Source organism: Pipistrellus hanaki (genome assembly GCF_964339955.1).
Source record: "Pipistrellus hanaki genome assembly, chromosome: 11".
In the NCBI taxonomy this organism is placed as follows: Eukaryota; Metazoa; Chordata; class Mammalia; order Chiroptera; family Vespertilionidae; genus Pipistrellus; species Pipistrellus hanaki.
Window position 1 is genome coordinate 34998052 of NC_140513.1, and position 23901 is coordinate 35021952.

The 23901-nt window shown below is 40.6% G+C and overlaps 1 protein-coding gene and 1 pseudogene across 2 annotated transcripts in view; one reads left to right on the plus strand and one right to left on the minus strand.

Moving 5' to 3' along the window:
* Positions 1 to 23901, minus strand: part of LOC311630430 (proprotein convertase subtilisin/kexin type 5) — a 274874-nt gene that overhangs the window by 54071 nt on the left and 196902 nt on the right. Inside the window, exon 10 of the mRNA XM_084899423.1 lies at positions 12301 to 12404. Within this exon, the coding sequence (XP_084755549.1) occupies positions 12301 to 12404 (104 nt within the window). The remainder of the gene's footprint in view (positions 1 to 12300; positions 12405 to 23901) is intronic.
* LOC311630221 (large ribosomal subunit protein uL22-like) lies at positions 1637 to 6064 on the plus strand (annotated as a pseudogene). The gene is made up of 2 exons: positions 1637 to 1750; positions 5531 to 6064. The product of its transcript is annotated as a large ribosomal subunit protein uL22-like (transcript).

The following is a 23901-nucleotide window of genomic DNA, read 5'->3' on the forward strand; positions in this document are numbered from 1 at the left end:
GTGCCCTGACCAGGAATTGAACCGTGACCTCCTGGTTAGTAGGTCGACTCTCAACCACTGAGCCTATACCGGCTGGGCAAGATACCTCTTTAATGCAGACTTCATCCCATTCTAGGCACATGGCTTGGTGAGTGGACCACAGGCTGGATATCAGTGCCACAATGGCAGTCATATTACACAATCCTACACATTTCTTGCAATTGTTAGCCACGTCCTTGGATTCTTTCCTCATATGTGGCTGAAATTCAGTGGGGGGTTTTAGGCTTCTAAGATGCATAATATTGAATTCTAGAACAAAGCTGGACACATATCTTCATATCTTTTGCCTTGACTCTGAAGATACTTCTGAGGGGAAAAGATGAAAAGATGCCAACGATTTCCAGACAAAACCATCTCAAACACTGTATTAAGAAAGCTCACACATTGCAGCCTCTAGTGGGTTCAAAACAGCAACGCTGCTTTCTAGTACTATCGACCATAATAAGTTTGCTTCAAGGCCAAGAAAAAGAATAGCTACGCAAACCTTCAACAAGAGAGGAAATAATTCCTATAACGGAGATGCTTTTGTCACACGACCGGCAACAGTCTTAAAGCAACTCAAGAGGTTTACCAGAATTCCGTTACTCGCTTTCTTTAAATCTCTGCAAGGTCACTTGGCTAATACAAAGTCAGCAACTGCACGTGAAAAAGAATTCATATATGGGATGTGAAGCGGCTTCCTGAAGGTCATGGTGAACAGTAACAACTGACAAAAAGACTTCGGTCAAAGGAAATTTGGGAAGCCACCTCAAAGAACCATTTCTGACCTGATGTTTTTTAAGAAGCAATATTAACACCACACCCTTTGCCTTGGGTTTACTAAAAAGCAATTTCAAAAATCATTTCTTTTTCTTCTTTGCAAAGATGATTATATATCCAGCCCTGTAACTCTCATTTAGAAGGAGGCCAAAAGATGATAAAAAATTTTCATTGAATGTCACAGTCCTGCAGTAGAAATACACAACTACAAACAAAGATAATATAAGATGATCAGTGCAAGAGAAATTTCATCCATTTTAGCAAATCAGTTTCTTATAGACATGTCATGTGGTAGGACATATCATAGAACCACTGGATTCACACCATCAGTTTAAGAAATAAAACTCTGACATCAGACAAGCAAGTAGGATCAACTTGTTTGAAAGTCATTACTGCAACCCAGCTCACTTTCTCAAAATCACTGCAGTGGCTCCAAAATGTTTTTTTTTTTTTTTTAATCAAAAGAGAATGCCTGATTCTAGGATTCAAATCGCTTTGCTGTCAGTTCTTTTTAATTACTTTCTTTTTATTTTTTTAAATGTTTTTTTTTAATTGATTTCAGAGAGGAAGGGAGAGGGGGAGAGAGATAAAAACATTAATGATGAGAAAGAATCATTGATTGGCTGCCTCCTTCCTTCATGCCCCCTACCCTAGGCATGTGCCCTCCTGGTGGCTCAGATGTTCAACCACCAAGCCCCGCCAACCGGGCTTTTCCATTCCTTTTCTTATCGCACCATACCTGCCCTTTCTGCATAGTGAATCCTCTTTTCTCTCACCCTGTCCATTGCACTTTTGCCACAGCTGTCTCATCCAGTTTTAATCCCCAATTCTTCGAGAAATGCAAATCTACAAAACCTGTTTAAACCGAGTAGATGCTCTTAAAACTATTTCATACAAGCTTCGGATCCCAACAGTAACTCAAAATTCTCAAATATCTTCCACCCTCTTAGACGTATGTATGTTTCTGATCTAGGCTATGTATATGACATTAATTATCTCATGAGTGAACAGCTGGTTATGTTTACGTTAGAGCCCATTGATTGTTTATTGAAATCTAAGCAGTATTACAGAAAATAACAACAACAGAGAACGCAATGAAGGAAGCTAACCCTTTAACTAGAACCACTGACAAATGAAAACTATTACCCAGATTAGATAAGAGACCACAAAGATGAGAATAGAAGTGCTCCAAGAAATGTATGAATATATAGTAGTACACCTACAAATTGGAAGTAATAGGGAGCGTTTCATTTCTAAGCTATCCACAGCATGTTAATGGCCATGACTCATACATACATATGCTCAATTTTTATCATACAAAAATCTTAACAGAATAGTAACTGCTTATCAATCCAATACTAAATGTTGTTCAAGAAGGATGCGTGACAATGCAGATGGCAATTTTCCCTGAGTGCATACTAGGTTAAATTCGGTATAGGATACCATTTCCCTCCTTCTTCCCTTTGTCCATGCCATTCCAAAAGGATGGCCTCCTAGCTTTTCCCTGACCCAGACCGGGTCTATGCTGTACACAGGCCTGCAATGCTCTACATCGGCTAAGCCATTCGGATTGCTTCCTCGCGCCTCAGGGTCTCTGTGAAATTAGAGGGCCCTTTGCTCACTGTCGGATATTTAAAAAGTTACAATTTGTCCACACAAATCATTTATACAAGTTTTACAACGACTCCAAACTAGAAACAAAATCGCCCATGAAAAAGCAAGTACACAAATTGGGGTCTAGTCCAATTGTGAAATACCACTTAACAATAAAAAGGAATGAACCCCTCACATACCTAATGACATGGATAAACCTTAAAAATAGTATATGGAGACAAAGAAGCCAGTTTCGAATTACTCTACTTATATAAAAGTCTACAAAAGACAACCTAATCCAGTGGTCAGCAAACTCATTAATCAACAGAGCCAAATACCAACAGTACAACGATTGAAATTTCTTTTGAGAGCCAAATTTTTTAAACTTAAACTTCTTCTAATGCCACTTCTTCAAAATAGACTCGCCTAGGCCGTGGTATTTTGTGGAAGAGCCACACTCAAGGGGCCAAAGAGCCGCATGTTTGCCTACCACTGACCTAATCCATAGTGACAGAAAGTATGTCTGGTTGCATAGGGTAGGTGGGGTGGGGGCGGGGGTGAGCTAAGGGATGAGAAAGAGCACAAAAGAACTTTCTGGGTGACAGAAAGGTTCTATACTTTGATTGTGGTGATGGTCACATGGATGCAAACATTTGTATGCTTAAAATGGTGTTTTGTTTTTTTTTATCATATGTGAATTTACTCCAGTAAAGGTGATTAAGAATGTATGCCGATTAACCAGACAAATTTGTTCATAAAGCCAAGATTCAATCCCAAGTGTATGACTTGGGAGCCCATGCTCTGAAGCACTACGCTGAGTTTTTTGTTTTAAATACATGCAAAACCTCTGGATCTACAGTATCTCGTTCATCAGTTTATTTTGTTCCCAGAGACACTGAAACATGCAACAGATTGATGGATTTTCGTGGAAAAGGGGGGGAGGGTGGCGAGAAGAGATTAACCAAAGAATTTATATGCATATACGTGTAACCCACGGACAGACAATAGTGGGGTGGGAGCCTGGGGAGGGGCATGAGCAGGGTAGAGGGGGTCAATTGGGAGAAAAAAGGAGACATGTGTAACACTTCCAACAATAAAGATAAATAAATAAAAATAAGTACATACAAAACTTCAAATAAGAAAACGATAGCTAAAAGTCTCTAAGAGAATGAGTGTGTGTGTGTGTGTGTGTGTGTGTGTGTGTATTTTGATAAGACTATCCTGCTTTAAATTCTTTGTGGGTATCTTATTTTGGAACTGGACTCAGAATCCAGTTATTAGTGATTCTACAAAATCCATGTCATTACTTATCGTCACTACACACTTTTGACACAGCACTGGCCGTCATTGGTCACCCCCTGTGTCACTGGGTTTAGGGCTTGATGAGTTTCATCTTTGCCTAAAATATCAAGATTTGCTACTGTTGTAGAGCGAATGCAAGTTAATGACCACTGAAGCCCAGACCAAATTAAAATTTAGGGAGCCTTTATTAGCCTGCCAGGCAAGCAACTAGCCATTCTCCAAGCAGAGAGACCAGTGAGCAGCAGCGACCCTTTGTGTAGGACTGCTTTTAAGCACATTAATCACATCCTGTTCTTGTAGAGCAAGCAACCCAAGACAAAACAGTTTTCCCAAGCAATGTCAGATTCATGCCATTGACGACCGTGTTATTCACAGGGTCATCTTGTTCTTCAGAAAGCTGACAGTGTTCTGTGAAAGAAGGCCTACGTGCTAGGAAGGGGCCATGAGACCCTATCTCAAGGCCTGGCCTGGTGTCAGCACTGACAACTCTATCTGGGGCATAGTCTATGGCCTTTCTGGAATGCGCAAAAAATCCCACTCTCCAACACTACCATTAAGAAGGGCCAGATTCACTTGCTGAAAGAAATTTTTAAACACCTGGGAAGTCCAGCCTCATTAGAATTTGTAAAACTGAGTTTCATCAGGTAATCACATGAAAAGAGACATCAATTTTATGTAAAGTGTACAGGCTATTGCATATTGTAAAAAAATCACATTTTATACTCAGCGCTTTTACACTGTGTGTTAATGACTAGAAAGTTGATAACTGCAGTTAGTTCAGATTTCTATCATGAATTCCTATGTTGAAGCAACTATTTACAACTTTTAAGATTTAGTAGGTCGAATTCAAGGTAACATTTAAACATTAAGACTAAGTTTTAAAACAGAATATATGTATAATTGTGCTTGACGTGTGATTATTGTCACTGATAGGTGGTTATGAGATAAACTAGTATTATCACAGAATAGTGATAATTTTATTACAAAATTCTTAATACTCTTTCTCTAGCCCACTCAAGAGAATTTAATTATCTTCAATCCCAAACAGCCTTTTAACAACATAGTTCCGCATCTGTATCCTCATTTAGGGGAGCATAAAGTTGTGGTGTATGAACATATACTTCTAAGGTTCTTCATGTTTGGTGTTTTCCATTTTCAAAGCAATTCTCATTCAACTCAGCCTTCTCATTATGTTACCCACATTCTAAAAAACTAAGTACAAAAACTTCCATTAGTTCCCATCAAAGGCCAAAGAAAATATCAATAACAGACTCTCTCTTAGAGAGAATTCTAATGGTTCTTAAGTAAGACTGGGGCAAAACCACAAAACTACTCCAAATGTTAGTCTCTTCATTAACCAATTATATCTGGTACAGAGGTAGCTGTCAAATAGTGCCAAAGTCCTTTCCATTCTAGTTTGTGTGTGAAATCACATGCAAATTTACATATAAAACTATGTACTTGGGGATGAAAAAAGATAACAAAACACCCCAAAGTGTAACAAATCTAAAATTACCATTCAAAGTCCAGCACAAAGAAAAAAACAACGATTCTGATTTGTAGAAAACATGTCTAACCCTCTCAAATCTGAAGGCAAGATGGGGCAAGTGGGCATTTTGGATATGAAACAAGATGAAGCAAAGTCAAGCTGTGTGCTGCCAGGGGATGTGTATCACTCTCCTACGTAGATGTTTAGGTGAACTACCCACCAGGAAAAAAGAACAAAGGTGGAGTCTCTAAATAGTGTGAGACTGGGATCTTTTTTGTAACTGAGCAAGCAGATAAGTTCATTCTTCCCCAAAGTGGCCATAGGTGACCTCTGAAAATGGTTCACTAGTCACTAGACCCAGGAAACCCCACCAAATCATGCACATCAAGAGGCTCAAATCTCCGTGTTTACTTTAAGTAAACATCCGTGAAACTGCCCAGGCCATCAAGGCTATGCACATCAAAAGCCACCAAGTATCCGAAGGATGTCACTGGACAGAAGCAGTGAGTGCCATTCCGTTGGCACAACGGTGGAGTTGCTAGGTGTGCCCAGGCAAAATGGCGGGGCTGGACACAGGGTCGGTGGCCCAAAAAGAGTGATGGATTTTTGCTGCACTTGCTTAAAGGAACGATGCTGAACTTCAGGGTTCAGATGTAGACTCTCTGGCCATTGAGCACATTCAGGTGAACAAAGCTCCCAAGATGGGGCGTAAAACCTACAGAGCCCATAGGGAGATAACCCACACGTGAGCTCTCCCCGTCACAGGGACGTGCTTCTTACTGAAAAAGAGCGGAGTGTCACCAAACCAGAAGAGAAGGGGGCACAGAAGAAAAAGATATCCCAGAAGAAACTGAAAGAAAAAAACTTATGGCCCGGGAGTAAATTAAATAAATCTAATAAAGTAAATCTAATAAAAGTAAAAAAAGAAAAGGAAAAAAAAAAGAAGATAAGCTCATATATACAGTGGTCAATAAGTACAAAAATGAATGGTTTTAAGCCAGTGGTGGGCAAATTCATTAGTCAACAGAGCCAAATATCAACAGTACAATGATTGAAATTTCTTTTGAGAGCCAAATTGTTTAAACTTAAACTTCTTCTAATACCACTTCTTCAAAATAGACTCGCCCAGGCGGTGGTATTTTGTGGAAAAGCCAAACTCAAGGGGTCAAAGAGCCGCATGTGGCTCTCGAGCCGCAGTTTGCCGACCATGGTTTTAAGTTAATACATAGTATATGAGTATGAGTGCCTAGAGCATGGTCTAAAACAAAACCTTGAAGGAAACTCAGGTTGCATTTCCAGTGAGCAAATTTTATTAGGTAGAATCAAAAGCATTTGCCCCTTCCTCCCTTTTCTTTGCATTACATAAGAGAGGAACGAGGGGCTCATTTCTGCAAATGAGACCAGGGCTGGAGTAAGGCATCTGATTCTATATCGGCTCTGACACGGAGCAGATGGGTAGCATTTCACCTTGACCTTTCTCCAAAAGCATGATGTGCAGATTACCCATTAAGGCGCATGATGTGGCTTTAATCATAGCTACCAACATCACATCAACATGCGAGGCAACAAAGATGACATAGTATTTGTAGAGTGGAAGAATAAAATACAGCTTAGCTTTTTACCCTTCAAAACGGTAACACGTCAAATATCGCTTTATACACTCAAACCACATTTCAAAATCTTTAGTTTCAGCACATGGCATGCTTAATGGTTACAGCACTTCTAACGCTTTTAATGTGTTGCAAACTTATTTTACAGACTAGTTACAAAGCAAGACAGGTAGGTATTAAAAATGTACCGGAACATCTTACAATTACCAGGCCTACCGGTGCAAAGAAAATGATGGCAACGAAAGGTAATAAAGGTTATTAAAAATTAAGGCCTTGGAGGCGAAGAAGTCATGTTAGACTGTCAATTGTTTTCCCCATGATGGGAAATCAGTTAGAAAATTAAAAAAAAAAAATCTAGTAGTTTAGTTGTGGCCACAGAAAGAGTCAGTGGGGATGGGGAGGTTTCAGCAACATGCTGGTAGAAAAAAAGAGACTTACATAGTCTGGGAGGGCAGTGAAACGGAAGGCGTGGTAACCTCGCTCACTTAGTTGTCATTGTTGATTTTCAATGACATTTTTTTCATTCTTTCGCCTAGTAAAGATGACAGAAGGTCCTAATTTATTATCTGACGTCTATTCCTGCTCTTAGATTTAAGAGCGTTTAGCTGTATACAATCATATAATCCAAATACAGACGCTTTGGGGAAAAAAAAAAAAAACTAAAGCACAGATGTTGCATGCATTCATTTATAGTTATAACTGTACCCACAAACCGGAGATAAGGATGGGGGTGGCGGCGGCCGCGACGGCGGGGTGGGGGTGGGGGGGGGGAGCGCGCGGTGTAGGGGGCGGTGGAGAGTCAGCTCACAGCCTAGGTCATGGGGGGAGACAGGGGCCCTCTGACCTCTGATTAAAGATGTAGAAAAAAGGGAGCAGATTACCACAAACAGCTAAGTTCTTCCTGAAGTAATACTAGCTATGCATTCTTGAAGAATGCAGCATGGCTCTACATATCCAATGTATACACACAGAGTTGGCCAAACGCCCATCACACGCCACAATGGTGTCTACATTAGACGCTTCATGCCGTTGAGGTTAGGATATATTTTACATGATGAGAAAACTACAGGCAACACTAAATTCACATGACCCGGTGGATCCCTGGGGCTTTCCTGGAGGGGAAACAAAGGAGCAGGCCAGTCCGTTTCTGCATGTGAATCCTCCCACGGCTGGATCAGATCAGGCAACACCAAGGCCAGATCAGATGGAGCAACGTCACGGGGCCTCTGACACTTCCTTCCACTTCATTCAGCCTGGGTTGGGCTAGCATGCTGAAGGTGCTCGGAGACAGTTATGAATAAATAAACGAAGGGACCACAAGTTCAATTCTACGAAGAAAACCACCCAGATCGCAGAAGCCCTGGCTTCTACAGTTGATTTGTACATTTTAAGGAGCACATGGGAGTATGAGAGAAGAAAGAAACATAAAAGACTTTTCATCAGAGAAAAGGGAAGGGATCAAAGGCAAAAAAATAAAAATAAAATAACACGGGGGGGGGGAGGGGAGGGGAGAAACACACCAAATAATTAAATGCCAAGGTCATCTCCGGGCATTGCCAATGCTGGTCAGTAGTAACATATTGGAATTTGGGGTTTAGTTCTGCAGTGGCGCCATCACATCTGTTCATCTGGCCTCACACAAATACTTTCCTATCCTCTTGCATAATCTCAGGTGTATTCTTTAATAGGTACATGATACTTATTCTATTTACTTTTAAAGAAATAGAGAATTTAATGTCAAAAGGTGTCGAAACTGAACTAGGATTATTCACAGCAGAACAACAAATTAGTGTTTAGTCAGTTTCCATAAGTTATGTATTCACTGGTCTATGTTTATTTTGAAAACCAAATCCTAAAAAACAACAAAAAAAACCCCATCTCATCTATACTCTAACAGGTAGTTGTTTATTATTATTATTATTATTATTATTATTAAAGAAGCAGCACGATAGAATAATTATTCAGTTAAAATGATTAAAAATGAAGGTGACATTAGCATGATAATGCTGATGCCTGGCTGCCACCTCGCTCCCTGTGCTGTGAACTGCTCACTGCCAGACTGTTTACAGAGGGAGATTACAAGCAAGAGCACAGAGAGAGGAGGAGGAGGAGGTTTTGTGCACCCGGTCATCGGTATGCAACTCCAGGGTAAAGCCACTCACACTCTGAGAAACACAGACACGAATTGGTCGAGAGCCACCATTTTCACTTTTGCAAGGCCAGCCTCCCAGCCTGAATGAGAACCTGCCTATGCCAGTCATCAGGAAGCCAGTGGCTGCTTCTGGGGTGCGGGGGGGGGGGAATCTCGTCCAATTTCCAAGTCCCAACCCACGTGGGTGACGGTGGATGGAGTCGGCCTTGGGGACAGGTCTCAACAACCTAGATTAGGGGTGTCGAACTCAATCAGAGAAGGGGCCAAAATCTAAAATCCAGCCTAAATCGCGGGCCGAATGGTTTACTGAACAGTCATAAACTGACAATGTCATAAACTGACAGCGGAGTGCAGTGATGACAGTGCGGTGCGGGCCACATTGCAAGGCCTGGCGGGCTGGATTTGGCCCGCGGGCCGTGTGTTTGACACATGTGACCTAGATCATCAGTTCTCTGCCTCGCAGGGCCCACATATGGGTACATCTGGAGAGATATGCGAACTGTGTGTGAAATGGGCTTGGCAGCATTTGGTAAGAGGGTTACTCTTTAGGGTGTTCCCTGCTCTGAAGTTACCAGTGATAAGTAAGATTCTCAAGTCTATGGATGGCGAGACCCCAAACCAAATTGGCTGCTACTCTGAGCTGCTTTGATGGGAAGGAAATTCTGATGTTGATACTGACTGTACCCACTGCAGAAGAATACCCACCAAGCCAATTTGTGAAATTATTCTCATTAAAATAGAAAAATGAAAACACTCTTCTAACAAGTGAAATTGCCCAACAGGAGGGCACAAAAGCAAGCCCCGGGCAGCACAGGTGTTTGAAGTCCATTTCATGCACATCCCACTGGGTGCTGGGACCGAGAGCTTGGGAAGAGGGACAGGACCCGGGGCTACACGCTTCTGTTTGGAGGCAACTTCCTTTTGCTCGTCTGTGAGGAATGTTTGGCCATGTGTTCCTGCTAAGGAAGGTCGGCGAGAGCAGGCTGACCTAATTTAAAATACGAGCTCTCGCTGAGGTCTTGTTGCACGAACCTCTTCCAAGTATTAGCTATTTTTTTTTTTTTTTGGTTCGTTCAGTTTTTATTTCATAAGAAGTCAGCCCATCTTTCTCCAGTCCCAGTGACCTGCATTCTCTCCTTCCCCCAAGCACATGGCTTCTCCTGCTAGCGTCTGTCTTAATCACTTTTATTTGTGGGACACTAGGGAGGGAATGGTAATGCTTAGAGTAGGAAAGAAAATCACTCCCTTTTTTTGGGGGAGGGGGGAATTCTTCTTATTATGATCATGTTTAGATGAAATATGGGGCTTGCCATCAACAAAATTACAAAACAATTCCGCTGGGAGTCCGGACCGTTCAGGGTAATTCATCTATGAAAAAGCGAACTTTAATTGTTACTCTTGGCAGAGAGCTAAGAGGAAAGTGAAATATTATACTAAATATTGCCACGTGCGATAGTAAAAAGCTCTCTCCTCCCTGCCAACAGTAGTGGACAGCCCCCTTCAGGATCGGGTTTGGATCTGGCGATTTAGTCTAAATCCTGTTTCCCCCTCTCCAAAACCAACAGAGGTTTTCAAAAGAGTTGCGTTTTTTATTAGAACCATTTGCTCTTTCTAAGTTGCCAAAAAGGAATAAGTAAAACTAAGATTTTCATTTGGGCTAAAGTTGATTCCTCCGCTTCATGGAGGTCAATGTACTTAGTCTGTGAACTTTCTGCTAGGGAGTTCACTGCAGTGTTGAAGCAGCCAAGCTTATATTTTGGTCCAGCCCCATCTCTCTCCCTTTCTCAGCCCGCCCACCCCCCACACACAACCCTCCACCCAACTCCACTCTCCAGCCTCATGGATTCATATAGTAGGAGCTGGGAGCCTGTGGAAGCTAATCAAATAAAACAAACAAGTGGCAAAATAACTGAATTTCTAGAACAATAGAAATTTCAAATATTTCTGATGCTGCACATAACAAATTGCTATTTTGGGATCAAGTGTCCTGATTTGGGCTACAGAAAAATGTGATCCCAACAAGCACAACTTTTTAGATTAAAAACTCATTGAACACTGATATATACTTTATAAACATGGAAAGATATTCGATAACACTCAAAAGCAAAGGATATTCTTTTTCTAAAAACAGAGGGAAGTCTTCAGTGAAGATGTTAGTCAAACAACTATTCTATAGGGCACTGCCTGCCTGGTATATGTATAGGTGTTGGCTAAGCATGACAATATAATAAGCTTTGTGCAAATAATTTTTAAATTACATTTTACATTTCCAGCACGAATATTTGTATACATCAGGTATAATTCACTAAGGGCATATTAAAGTCATATGTAAGATAACGTATGTATAATATTATTCAGCTTCTAAAATGGTTAAGTCGGGGAAGTTAGGGCTCAGAAAATTAAATGATTGGCCCAGGATTATTTAGCATGTTACCAATGATCTGAAGACCAAAAGCTCAATTTCTAAGTAGATATTTTCTATGCTATGAGATGTTTTTCATCCTTAGAAATATATAATGATACTAAGATTATTTGAAAGTAAACTTAAGTCGCAGATATTTACCAAGAGTAATCTTTGTTGTAATTTAAATTAATGGATTAAAATTGCGATCATCTGAAACCTGAGTACACTGAGTAAACTTTAGGACATCTGCTTTACCTAATTATTTCCATTTTATTATAATATGTTATGAATGACAACAAACACAATGGCTACCGTTAATAAGACAGTAAGAGGAAACTATAATCTCTATCAGCCATAGGGAAAATACTTAGCTTTCAAATATATATATTAAGCACAATTTCATACAGACTGCACATTATAAAGCTTCATAAGAACTTTTAGTTTATATAAAGTAATGCCTTAGAAGTATGCCTGTTTTTCTGTTTACAGAAGTTGCAAAACAAACAAACACAAAATGTATAGGAAGCCTGGCCCAGCAACTAACAGTACTACAGTGAACAAAATACTAGTGTACCGATTATTATTTAAGAGAAAGTAAATAACTACAGAAGGTAAGGAAATTAAAATACATTATTACAAATGGGACTCAGATAATCAATGTCAGCAAATAAACCAATCAGGAGCCTCATAGGTGACTATACTTGAGGGTTGGTTATCTTTTAAGAAATTAACATATGGTGTGGGAAGCCAAGGTCATCTGCCTTATAGGTATTGATTTTTTTTAAAAAAAGAATCTGCCTTTGATTTATCAAAAGATCAAGCTCTCCATGTGTCAGCACACAATTGAAAGTTTCTTTTGAGGGGTTCTATTTCCTGCTCTCCTTTTAAAATTGAGGGGGGGAGGGGGAAGAAAAATATTTTGCCTGTGACAGAATATGAAAGAAGTTCTCACCCTTAAAACCAGCAGCATTGGTTTTCCAGTCATTAGCGTTCAAATGTCCTGCACGGGAAGTCCTGACAATAACATGCTGCACGTCTCTCCAGGTCAGAAACGGACTGGGGAAAGACAAGGTAAGAATCATTGTACCAAAAAAAAAGAAAAAGATGGGGGAAGCAGAGTCACAAGCAAATTTTAAAAAGCGAAAGCAAAATGGCAAAGTCCTAAAAACAAAGGGTCAGCGATTTGGGTTTGGGCTAAGCAAATGCCAAATGCTGCTCTTGTTCTCGACGTGGAGAAGGGGCATTCGTCTGAGGGAGGCAAGTAATGGAACCTTACATCTGTCATGAGGAGGGTGGGATTAGCCAGTGTCATTTCATTTTGAAAAGGGGGAGGATTTCCAGTCTCCTCAACAAAATGGCTCCCAATTCTGGCCCTGCAGTTATTGTGGTAAAAGCTCGCAACATTATGGGAAAACTACAATAAAGCTCCTGTCACAACGGAAGGCATCGGGAACATCTCTGGTTCTGATGGAGAGCCGGGCAATTGCCTTGTAATCTAACGAAGAACTTAGCAATGTTGAACACTCTGCACGTACATGTGGGACATGGAAAAATGTGGGACATGGACTAAAACCAACAAATCCCCTTTTTCAGTTTCTTAACCTGTTAACCAAGCGGGACCTATAAATACATCAAACATAAACACTATCGGGAATGGGTAGGACATATGAATACATCCTTGAAATATATGTTGCGCCCTGAGAGGGACGGTATATATTTTTTGTAATCTTTATAATTGTTTGTAAAATTTATAAGTTTTTATATTTTATTGATATTTTACAGAGAGGAAGAGAGAGGGATAGAGAGTTAGAAACATCGATGAGAGAGAATCATCGATCAGCTGCCTCTTGCACACCCCCTTCTGGGGATGTGCCCACAACCAAGGTACATGCCTCTGACTGGAATCGAACCCGGGACCTTTCAGTCCGCAGGCCGACGCTCTATCCACTGAGCCAAACCAGTTTCGGCTATAATTTTTTAATTCGATGTTTCCATTTTTTTTGTTGGTATTCTTTTCTATTTGTTTGTAATTTTGTTTTTTCCTTTGTGCTTTATATATACATAAACGAAAAAATATTAATTAAGTATAAATAAAAAAAATAATAATATAAAATTACGTCCGCTGGGCGTGACGTACTGACACGTCCTAGTGAAAGAGTATGCGCCCGTTGTACATTGTGTAATTAAAAAGGGAACTCCCCGGTTAACAGGTTAAAAAAAGAGAATGTGGCACAAGGGCCCAATGCTGGGTTCCAAGTCATAGGCAATGACGGGGAGGGGAGGGGTAATTCTGAACTTGCAATAAGTAATTATAATATGAAATGATTGGGTACCTATTTCTCATGACTCTCAGCACTGAAGAGGATGATGACTATAGAACAAAAGATACTTTCTTTGGAGAACTGCAATGCTAATCTCAACACACAGAAAACAAACCCAAGTGCATAGGCACAGACTTTTGGTCTTTTTTTTTTTTTTTTGAAGAATAAATGCTGGACGGCCTCTGACTTAGTGCACACATGGAATTCTAATCAGGACACTTGTTTAATTTAGTCTTGAATGTGAGGTGTGACAATCTCTTAAGTAGGAAATATGACAATCATCTTGCAACGTGTGCAGTTATTTTCCTTCTTGTCCACCACTGTCATTTTAGAAGGATACTTGCTAAGGGTGGGTCGGCACATTTGGGCAAGGGAGACAGTGACTCACTGCCTTCCTTGAGGTGTGACAGGGGCTCCTGGTGGCCTCTGTGCCCTGTCATATGCACACAGATGGACACTGGCATGTCCCAGGGAGCAGGAGAGTCTAGTATCTTCCTTGTAGCTAATTTTCTTTTTTTAAAACTTAATTTTTCAGTTATGGTTGACCTTCAATATTTTATAGTAGTGCCAGGTGCACGGCATAGTGGTTAGACAATCATATAATTTAATGAAGTGATTAACCCCAATAATTCAACTGTACCTCGTTTTCAATGCTTCGCTTTATGCTACACTCTCCCCACCACTACCACCACTCACACATTTTTGTGGGTGGTCTCCTTACGAGAGGGAGCCCAGTGTTCAGATTCTGGCTCCTTCATTTTCTGCCGACGTGAAACTGACTTCCCAAAGTTTCTCCATTTATAATGTAGATGCTAATATCTACTTTACTTCATCGTACTGACTGAGTCAAAGTAATGCCAAGTACTTAACCTATTTTCTGGTGCAGAAGGAGCATTGAAGAGATGGTAGACAGTACAATGTTTCGCTAAGTTACGAACCACAACTCCTACTTGGTGGCTTGAAAATGAAGAAGACCGGAAGACGAGAGTCCTACAGAGGCCAGATGCCTATATTTTTATGACCTCTGATTAAAAATGAAAGGCGAGTTATGACTCTCAGTTTCAAAGTTTTCAGAGGGGGCAAGACTGGATCTAGGCTATTTTGTAAGGTTGCATTAGCAAAAGAACCCAATATTAAGGAAGTTAAGACCCAACCACATGAATTTTTAAAATATGAGAGCAATGCAAACATAATCATTTGTGTTTTGTTCTCATACAATACTCGTTAGGAAGCAATTTAGAGCTCGGTGAGGCAGGAAATGCTGAAGAAAGGGAGGGAGGTTGTGTGATGCATCCCTGGAAGCAGGAGAGTTCTGCTTCTAAAACAAATAGCACCCTTTGGCCCTCTGCTGACAATACGGAATCCACAGGATAATTCAGTACACTCAATGCACCACTGCAAGGGAAATCAGGAAATGAGCCAAGGGGCAGTTCTGAATGTTAGTCTCTAGCTCCGCCTGAGAGGGGGTGCCAATCTGCTCTTTCCCAGTGTAGCTACTGGGGGAGGGGCTAAAGCAACAACAACAAAAGCTCTGGATAAACATCCCAGCCACTTATTTACGGTAAAGCAGAATCCAGGAATATGATTTTATTTTCTCATGAGCAAATAGCAAAACACCTAAAAGTATACTAGGATTTGACAAATATGTCTAAATCAATCTAGTGATTTTAAAATAACATTTAGCACACAGTGAAAACGTCCATATTCCAAATCTTACCCTTTGGGGGAACAAGAGAAGAGAAATAAGTTTCCCATATTACCCTGGGCGCCAAGGCAAGAGTCCTCAGAAATATGAAGTACAAGGTTTTGACTTGGGAACTTAAGTGCTAAAAATATAATAATAGTTTGGCTCAGTGGATAGAGCCTCAGCCTGCGGACTGAAGGGTCCCGGATTCGATTCTAGTCAAGGGCAGGTACTTTGGTTGTGGGCACATCCCCAACAGGGGGTGTTCAGGAGGCAGCTGATAAATGTTTCTCTCTCATCGATGTTTCTAACTCTCTATCCCTCTTTCTTCCTCTCTGTAAACACACACACACACACACACACACACACATATATATATATATATATATATATATATATATATATATATATATATTAACAGGGCCTTTATTTTGGACCATAAGCAGACTCGGGAAGACTTCTGCATTCAACTCAGCCTGAAGAAATGAGTTACTTGCTCTCATGCTGAGTTGCAAAAGCTAGTCCTTCTCGGAGTGCTTATAATTAGAGGGAAGAAATTAGCTTCAGGAAATTGGAACGACACAGGGAACGAAGCAGGCATTTAAAATAATCCTACTCAGAAACGATTTAACTTCTGAGGAGAGCATACCACTTCAGAAGTGATTTAATTTAAAAAATTCCTGAATTTCACCAAAACAAAGTGAGGAAGGTAATATGGAAAACCAGTGGATTTGGACTCAGTGGTGTCCCTACCTGTGGAAGGGTAACCAGCTCAGGAAAAGGCCACCAGGGAACCTGCTATCCTGAGAGAACTTCTATTGGTGGAGAAGTCTGATTCGTGTTTTATAACCCATGCATACTTCTGCTCACAGGGATCACATAGAGGTGAAGAAGTCCAACTACCAGACATCTGGTAAACCACAGACAGAGTGAAAGCCGAGAAGTGCCAGGAAGTCTGCAGTTCACAGTAGTAGTGTAGGATCCTCTAGCCCTGGGCCCACACTTCACTGGCCTCTGCAAACCAAGACCCTTTGCACCTCCAAAAACAGAAGACTGAGCACCAAGAGCTTTGGGGCCAGCAATGATCTAGAGGCGACAAGTCTAGCCAACATGGAGAAAAAGAGCACGTTTCTCTCAGCCCTGAGTCTGGTGACCACTGTCCCATAAGAAGTCACCAGCAGTAATGCCACACATCTCTCAGGTCCCTTCTTGGTCTTACTGCAAATGACCTAATAAATGATAATATACACCAAAAGGGTAACATTTATAACTGCCTGCACAGTGTGACCTTTCCAGGCAATGAAACACACATCATTTTATGGGGAGTCTTGTATGTGTAACCTTTTCCTGTTAGGAAGTTTTGCATCCTTTAAGGACCTTGTAATAACCAACATTTAGTAAGCACTTGGCCAGGCCCAGGTACTGCATGTGGATCCATGCATTACTACAGTATAATTTGAAAAAGTTGTATCATATAAGTAAACTTCTTATTCCCATTTCATAGATGTCAAAGCCGAGGCTTTCAGCTACACACAGTAACTCCAGTACATACAGGTAGTAAGTGGTAGTGCTACAATTCAAACAAGCTATACTTGGCTGCAGAGCGTATGCTATCAGTCACTTTAAAAAAATATATATATTTTATTGATTTTTTTTTTTTTTTTTTTTTTTTTACAGAGAGGAAGGGAGAGAGATAGAGAGTTAGAAATACCGATGAGAGAGAAACATTGATCAGCTGCCTCCTGCACACCTCCCATTGGGGATGTGCCCTCAACCAAGGTACATGCCCTTGACCAGAATCGAACCTGGGACCTCTTAGTCCACAGGTTGATGCTCTAACCACTGAGCAAAACTGGTTTCAGCACTATAAGTCACTTTTTGACACCATCTCCAGATGGTCCCACGCAGGTGAAATTGACATACACATGGTCAGATGGGTTTTTGACAACTGGATCAGGAAGCCAAGTGTGGTATATCATGTTCTCACAGCCACACAGTTTTTGTACCCACAATGTCTCTCTCAACTCACTTGTCTAATTTTTACCACAGAATTCAGGAGATTCTTGAGTCTTAATTTCACTTTAAGGTTCCAAAAGCCCAACATGAGCACATTCCACCAAGGATAAACAGATATAAAACTTGGAGAAAAATCACCTTATTTTAAAAATATAGTATTTGATTCTTATACCATGTACTAACATTATTCCATTACTTCCTAATAGTATGGTTGTGACCTTGTCACCTTGCCTGACAAGCTCACACGGTTTGATGTGGTTTACAGCCTGGTCAGGGAGTCTCAACGGAACCTCATCCCAAACCCTTCGGGTTTCCAGCTGCAAAAACATGGTACCTGAGGACGCTCACACTACCTGGTATTTTCATTACATTTTTGCTCTGAGCAGTTCACAGTATTTCATGGGCCCATCAGTGGGTTTAGAAGAAGTAGGACGTATCCCAAAAGAGTGATTCTATCTGGCTCTTTTTGTTGGGTTTCTAAGTATCACTGCTAACTTTTAAATTAAAAAAAAAAATTACTCCCTAAGAGTTTCCTCAGATAGTTCTGCATATGTGTGAGTGTTGGAAATAAAACTGTACTCGGTGGCCCTTAAAAATAAGGACCAATACGGAATCTTGGGTGACTAACTCACCTGCATTAACACCCGCCCCCCCCCCGCAAACAAACAAACAAACAAAAACTAACCTTCCCTTCACCGCTCCCCCGCCCCCAATGGTTTTTTAAACGTAAGCAATTGAGAAAAAGGACAACATAATTACATCTTAGTATAGAAAATGAATTTATCAACAAGAGGAGTGACAGCAAATCCTGATACTGAAACTGTTTCCTAGTCAGGGCAATCTGCTTTAAATACAAGAGTGATTCTGCCTAATACAACGATGGGCAATTATGTGGCCAGACCTGCGGGGAAATTGCATGGCCAATCAGCGGTCATCCAAATATCTGACTTACTAAGTATTCAACAAAGTATCTAAGACAAAAACCAGTCTCTTTTTATGTTTCTTAAGACTCTGTAAAATAGAAGTAGGAACAAGTAGCCAGAAAAAATGATATCATTGTAGAGACGCTAAATAAGTCACTATTTACGGAAAAAGCATTGGCGGTGAGCTGGAACAGCACAGATGAGGCAGAAGGTGTTTGAAGCATGCTGGGATTGGTAGGAGCATTAGTCTGGCTGCAGCCAGTGCATGCCAAAGTTATTCAAGAATGATGTGTAGACCATCCCACAAAGGAAACCAATCTTCTCTCGCTGGTTAATGAAGACCCAGAAAGCCTGTCACTCCCAGGGTGAGCAGGAGTGCATATTGCTAATGGGAGTGCATTTGTTCTGTACTGTGTCCTATATTAATCCAAAAGTTCCAGGACTAAAGGGGGGCGGTAGTAACAGAAAAACAAGGTAACAATACCTCCAGATTTGGAAATGTGACTTGTATTGGTATCACTGGACACCTACCTAAGACCCCTCCACACCTGGACCAAAGCAGAGAAGATAAAAGAGGAACTTGGTGCATGACCACCCACAGGACATTTTTATTACACTCTCCTATGAATCCATTCGCCGATTCCCTGAACTTAGTGTACACCAAATGTACAAAATTTGGTCTCTAAACTCACTTCAGAGAAGAACATATCTGGCATTTAGACTGAAATGCCTTCTCTCGCTTTGTAGATCCTGGCTTATCTGCAGGATTTGTCATTATACCTAAAAGACATCAATTAAGTTTGAGCAGCCCTTACAAACAAATGGTATTTTGTTTGCAAGCGCAACAATCATTTCCTTGAATACTTTGCTACACAAACGCTTGTGGAATAAAATTTCATGAGTGGTCAGACAGAGATACACTAAGTTGAGAATGCATGTATTGAAATCAACTCAAAACCAATGAACATTTCCACCGGCTGCTTTGTCCACTCAATTCCCTCCAGCAATATTACCCTGAGACTGTAATTCTGGCTATTCTAAACAGCCCTCCCCCTCTTTTAAAAAAATATATTTTATTGATTTTGTACAGAGAGGAAGGGAGAGAGATAGTTAGAAACATTGATGAGAGTGAGTCATCGATGTGCTGCCTCTTGCACACCCTCTACTGGGGATATGCCCGCAACCAAGGTACATGCCCTTGACCAGAATGGAACCCGGGACCTTTCAGTCCCCAAGCCGAAGCTCTATCCATTGAGCCAAACCGGTCTCGGCGAGCCCTCCCCCTCTTTATGCAAACCTGGAATCTAAACCTGACCCTCTTTCCTCACCCAACCCCCGAGCTTTGACATTTTTGAAGTAAATAGGATGTGACCCTATGAGAGCTTCCTCCCTAAGCTCATCCCAGTCAAACATTGAGAAACTCAAGTCTGGGCAAGCAGCTCACTGCCCCTTTTTGTTTTATTTTGTTGTTGTAGACTGCCCAGCATATGACATGAAAAAATATGCAATCTTAAACTAACTGACCCGGGTCTATCAGAAGACACTGTCACTCACATTATTTCTATTTTTCATTTAAATCTGTTTAAATGGAGTGGAGTCTCTACTCACATGAGAAAGGTGTAATTATGCATGAGAGTCAGGACCTACTACCAAACGGTCCTGAAACCCTGGGCAAGTCACTGAACCTTTCTGGGACTCCATTTTCTCAAGTGAAACGTGGAGCCACCCTGTAAAGTGGCTGTGAGGATTTCAGGGAAGGAATATGAAGTGCCAGGCCCAAATGGGCTCCCAAAGACAGCGGTCATTATGACTTACGAACTGGACAACCTTCCATCTCAGAATTCGCAGGACCATTTCTGAATTTATACTAGCCTTGGACGAATCCCCTCTTAATTACGCTTTCTTCTATGCTCCTAAATTTTAATAGTGTGGGTTTCTTTTGTTTGTTTGTTTTTCTTTTAGCTTCTGTAACATACGAACAAAATAGCATTTTCAACACCTTGGGATAGGTTTGCTTAGTGAAATAATAATGCTAAGATCTGTCAGAACGATTGGTTTTAACGAGCCAATGGCGTGGGTGGAAAGCTGAGAAGAAACTGTATGTACCCATTGCAGCAAGTCCTCTCCTGTGGGCAGAGCCTCCCACTTGATGGCGGTCACTGATGTGAGGCAGAGGATGGAGAGGGGTAGATGGTCTGGGTTTGATAGTGGAGTGCTTTATGGCAGCACATATTCCAATGAGGTCTTCGTGCATAATTATTCACATCACTGAACTGCCCGATTGAAATGTTTTTGGAATTTCTACACAGTTCAGGGGTTCGCAGAATTGAAGCCTTGGACAAGCAAAAAAGATGAATCCTTGGCTGTATGTCTGTTATTACTATTATTCTAAATCACAACATTTTTCTTTTTTTATATAGTGGGTACAAAGAATTGAAATAATGCTTTCTACACACTTATCAAAGCATATTTTTAAATAAGGATTTTCAATGTTCTGCTTTAATTTTAAACTTTTAAATGAAAATCACTAAACATTTTGGATTCCAGAATTTTAAGTAAATCTTACTCTAAAAACTGATTATGTCAACTTCAAATAGTCTTTTTTTTAAAGTTCACTTTTTAAAAAAATATATATTTTTATTGATTTTACAGAGAGAGGAATTGAGAGGTATAGAGAGTTAGAAACGTCGATGAGAGAGAAACATCAACCAGCTGCCTCTTGCACCCCCCCCCCCCACTGGGATGTGCCTGCAACCAAGGTACGTGCCCTTGACCAGAATCGAACCCGGGACCTTTCAGTCCGCAGGCCAACACTCTATCCATTGAGCCAAACCAGTTTCGGCTCAAATAGTCTTTCTAATTAGACATCAATAGTAACAAAAATATTTTTTTTAAATTATAGGTTGTACACACACACACACACTCACACTCACACACATGCAGAGGAAAAGATTAAGATTAACAGAAAACAATGACAAAAATATGGCTGATGTGACTGGAATGAGAAAATAATTTTTAACTGTGCCATATTTTACATTAAGAAAAAAAAGCTGGGTTATCACTTAAAGAAAAGGGGGGGATGAACAACCTCCTCCCAAAAAATCCACCTCAGCTCTGTTTCCCTGTGTCATGAATTAAAGACCCAAGATATCCATTGGCTAAAAATAGCAGGCACATAGTATTCTATGGACAAGTCCCCCTTTTATATTTTCAGGACTGCCCACACGTTAATTCTGGTATCTCTCCCATCCCTGTTTTCAGAGTCTAACTCCAGAAAGTATGGTAGGAAATAAAGGGTAAATTCCAATGTTCTTTTTTATTGTCTCTCCTACTCTGTACCTTGAGATGCCAAAATCATGTTTTCCCAGACACGCTGCTAGTGCGTGATTGAATGCACAGGACACAGTGTTCTGAACAATAAGTGGAACTCTCCTGGGCATTTCTGAGAAAGCCTCTGCGTTCCTGCTTAGGGACTGCCTAACCCACCTTCATCCTTTCCTTCCTCCTGTTACCTGGAGGTGGATATGACGGCTGGAGCCGCAGTAGCCACCAAGAAAAGATGAAGAGAACACAGACGCTGGCATCGATGGCCTTGAGCTTCTGAACCAACACCTTAATTTGTGGACTTCCTGTTGTACCAGCCTCACCTTCTTGCTACTGAATGTAATTCCTCAAAGATGTACCTCCAAAAGTGCAGAGTATTAGATAGCATTTACTGAGTGCTCACTGTCTATCAGGCATACTCTATATTCATTATTTCATTAATTTATTATTTCATTATTTCATCCTATACAAGTACTCTATATTCACTATTTCATTAATTTCTCATGACAATTTTGTGAGGTACTATTATTACTTTTATTACCAAAATAAGGGTCGTTAAAGCACAGAAAGTTTAATGATGCCACTCAGGGTCACATGACCTGCAAGAGCTGGAACTGGCCACGGACAGTCTGACTGCGGAGCCCTCAGTACCAGTGGGGCCACAGAGGGAAGTCAGGTTAGCAGTGCTTTATGAACTGGCCGACAAATCTCCAGTTTTGATAGTAGGGTAGGAAAGGATACCATCCTCACCCCGCAGATTCATTGTGGAGGGATGTCTGCCAGGATCTCTGAATTGACTGAAACATACTGAGTCCTTCATCCCACCCCGTTCAATGGCAGATGTAAGTGGATCTGTGCATGGATGCTGAGAAGAGCAGGGAAAGCATCACACAGTGTATGACGCCAGAGTTTCTCATTGAGAGTCAATAATTGAAAAGAAAAAAAAAGCCAAAATTGGAGACAAAAGAAGAAAGAAAAGGGAAACACATAAAAAGGACAGGTGAAAAAAGGCAAGAGAAAGAAAAAGAGAGGGCAGCAGAGAAGTAGAACAATAATGTAGAGCCTATGGAAAGAAGAATGCAGAAAAAAGCAGTAAGTCAATCAATAAAGCAAGCTGGAATGGCAAAATAGAAGCGAAGAGAAAGAAAGATTACAAGGACTGTGGGGTGGTATTAGCAAAAGCAACATTTGCTCTGGACAAAATAAAGTATGGGTATGGATATTGTGGGATTGATAGTGTGGGAAATTTAGTTAATGGTGTGGAAGATAATGAGAACGTCCAGAACGTGTTTCTAGGAAAATAATTAAGAGATGGCAAGGAAAGACAAGATGGTAGAGTTGGAGGAAAGAAACAGAAGGCCACTTTAGGACAATGGCTTTGCTATCCTCTGAGGACTACCATCTACCGAACCTTACTGTTTACTCACTAGGTGCTCTCCTGGGTGCCCTACATAGTACATTACTTAACGCACACAAAAAATCCCACGAGGGAGACAGCATTATTATTTCCATTGTATAGATAGAGAAACTAAAGGTTGGAAAGGTTAAATATCTCTCCCAAAGCCAAAACAGTGAGAACCAGAACGGGCTTTGAAGCTAGGTGTCTCAGACTCCAGGGCCCAAGCTCTGAGGTCTCATGGTAGATTTTACTAGTCCTTGCAGATAGGCTGAAAGGACTCAATATGTTTCAGGAAATATTAAGACGTGTATTCCCTAGGCTCATCCTTAAATTCATATATTTTCGTTACAAATACAATTAAAAAAAATATCCTAAAAACTGCCTTTTAGGATGAAAATAAAACAGGATTTTTTTCCCTACGATTTTCTCTGCAAAGCTAATTTCAGTAGACAATGAAAAGAACAGTTAGGCTATTGGAAGGAAACAAACCCAAGAATGTTATACTAAGCTCTTTGTCCTTCATGAGTAAATACAGAAGACATACAGCTGCAGGACTGAGAAAGTATACGAATCCACCTCTCTACAAACAGGCACTCTGCAAGCCACAGTAAAACACACAAATAATTTAAAGACCCATTTCAACAGACAAATAAATAAGTCAAAACTAAAGACCCTAGAATGTGCAGTTGCTACGAACGACCTACTGATGACCCTAAGGTAGATTACGCATAGAGTTAAGATTTAATAATTGAAAGAATGGTAAGAAATAAATTTACTAAGGTAGTCTGTTCCATAAATCCTGATGATAGCATGAAGGATGAAGAAATGAGTATAAATAGAAGTGGGAAGTAAATGTAAGCCAAGTTTACATTTAGCGAGGACTCAA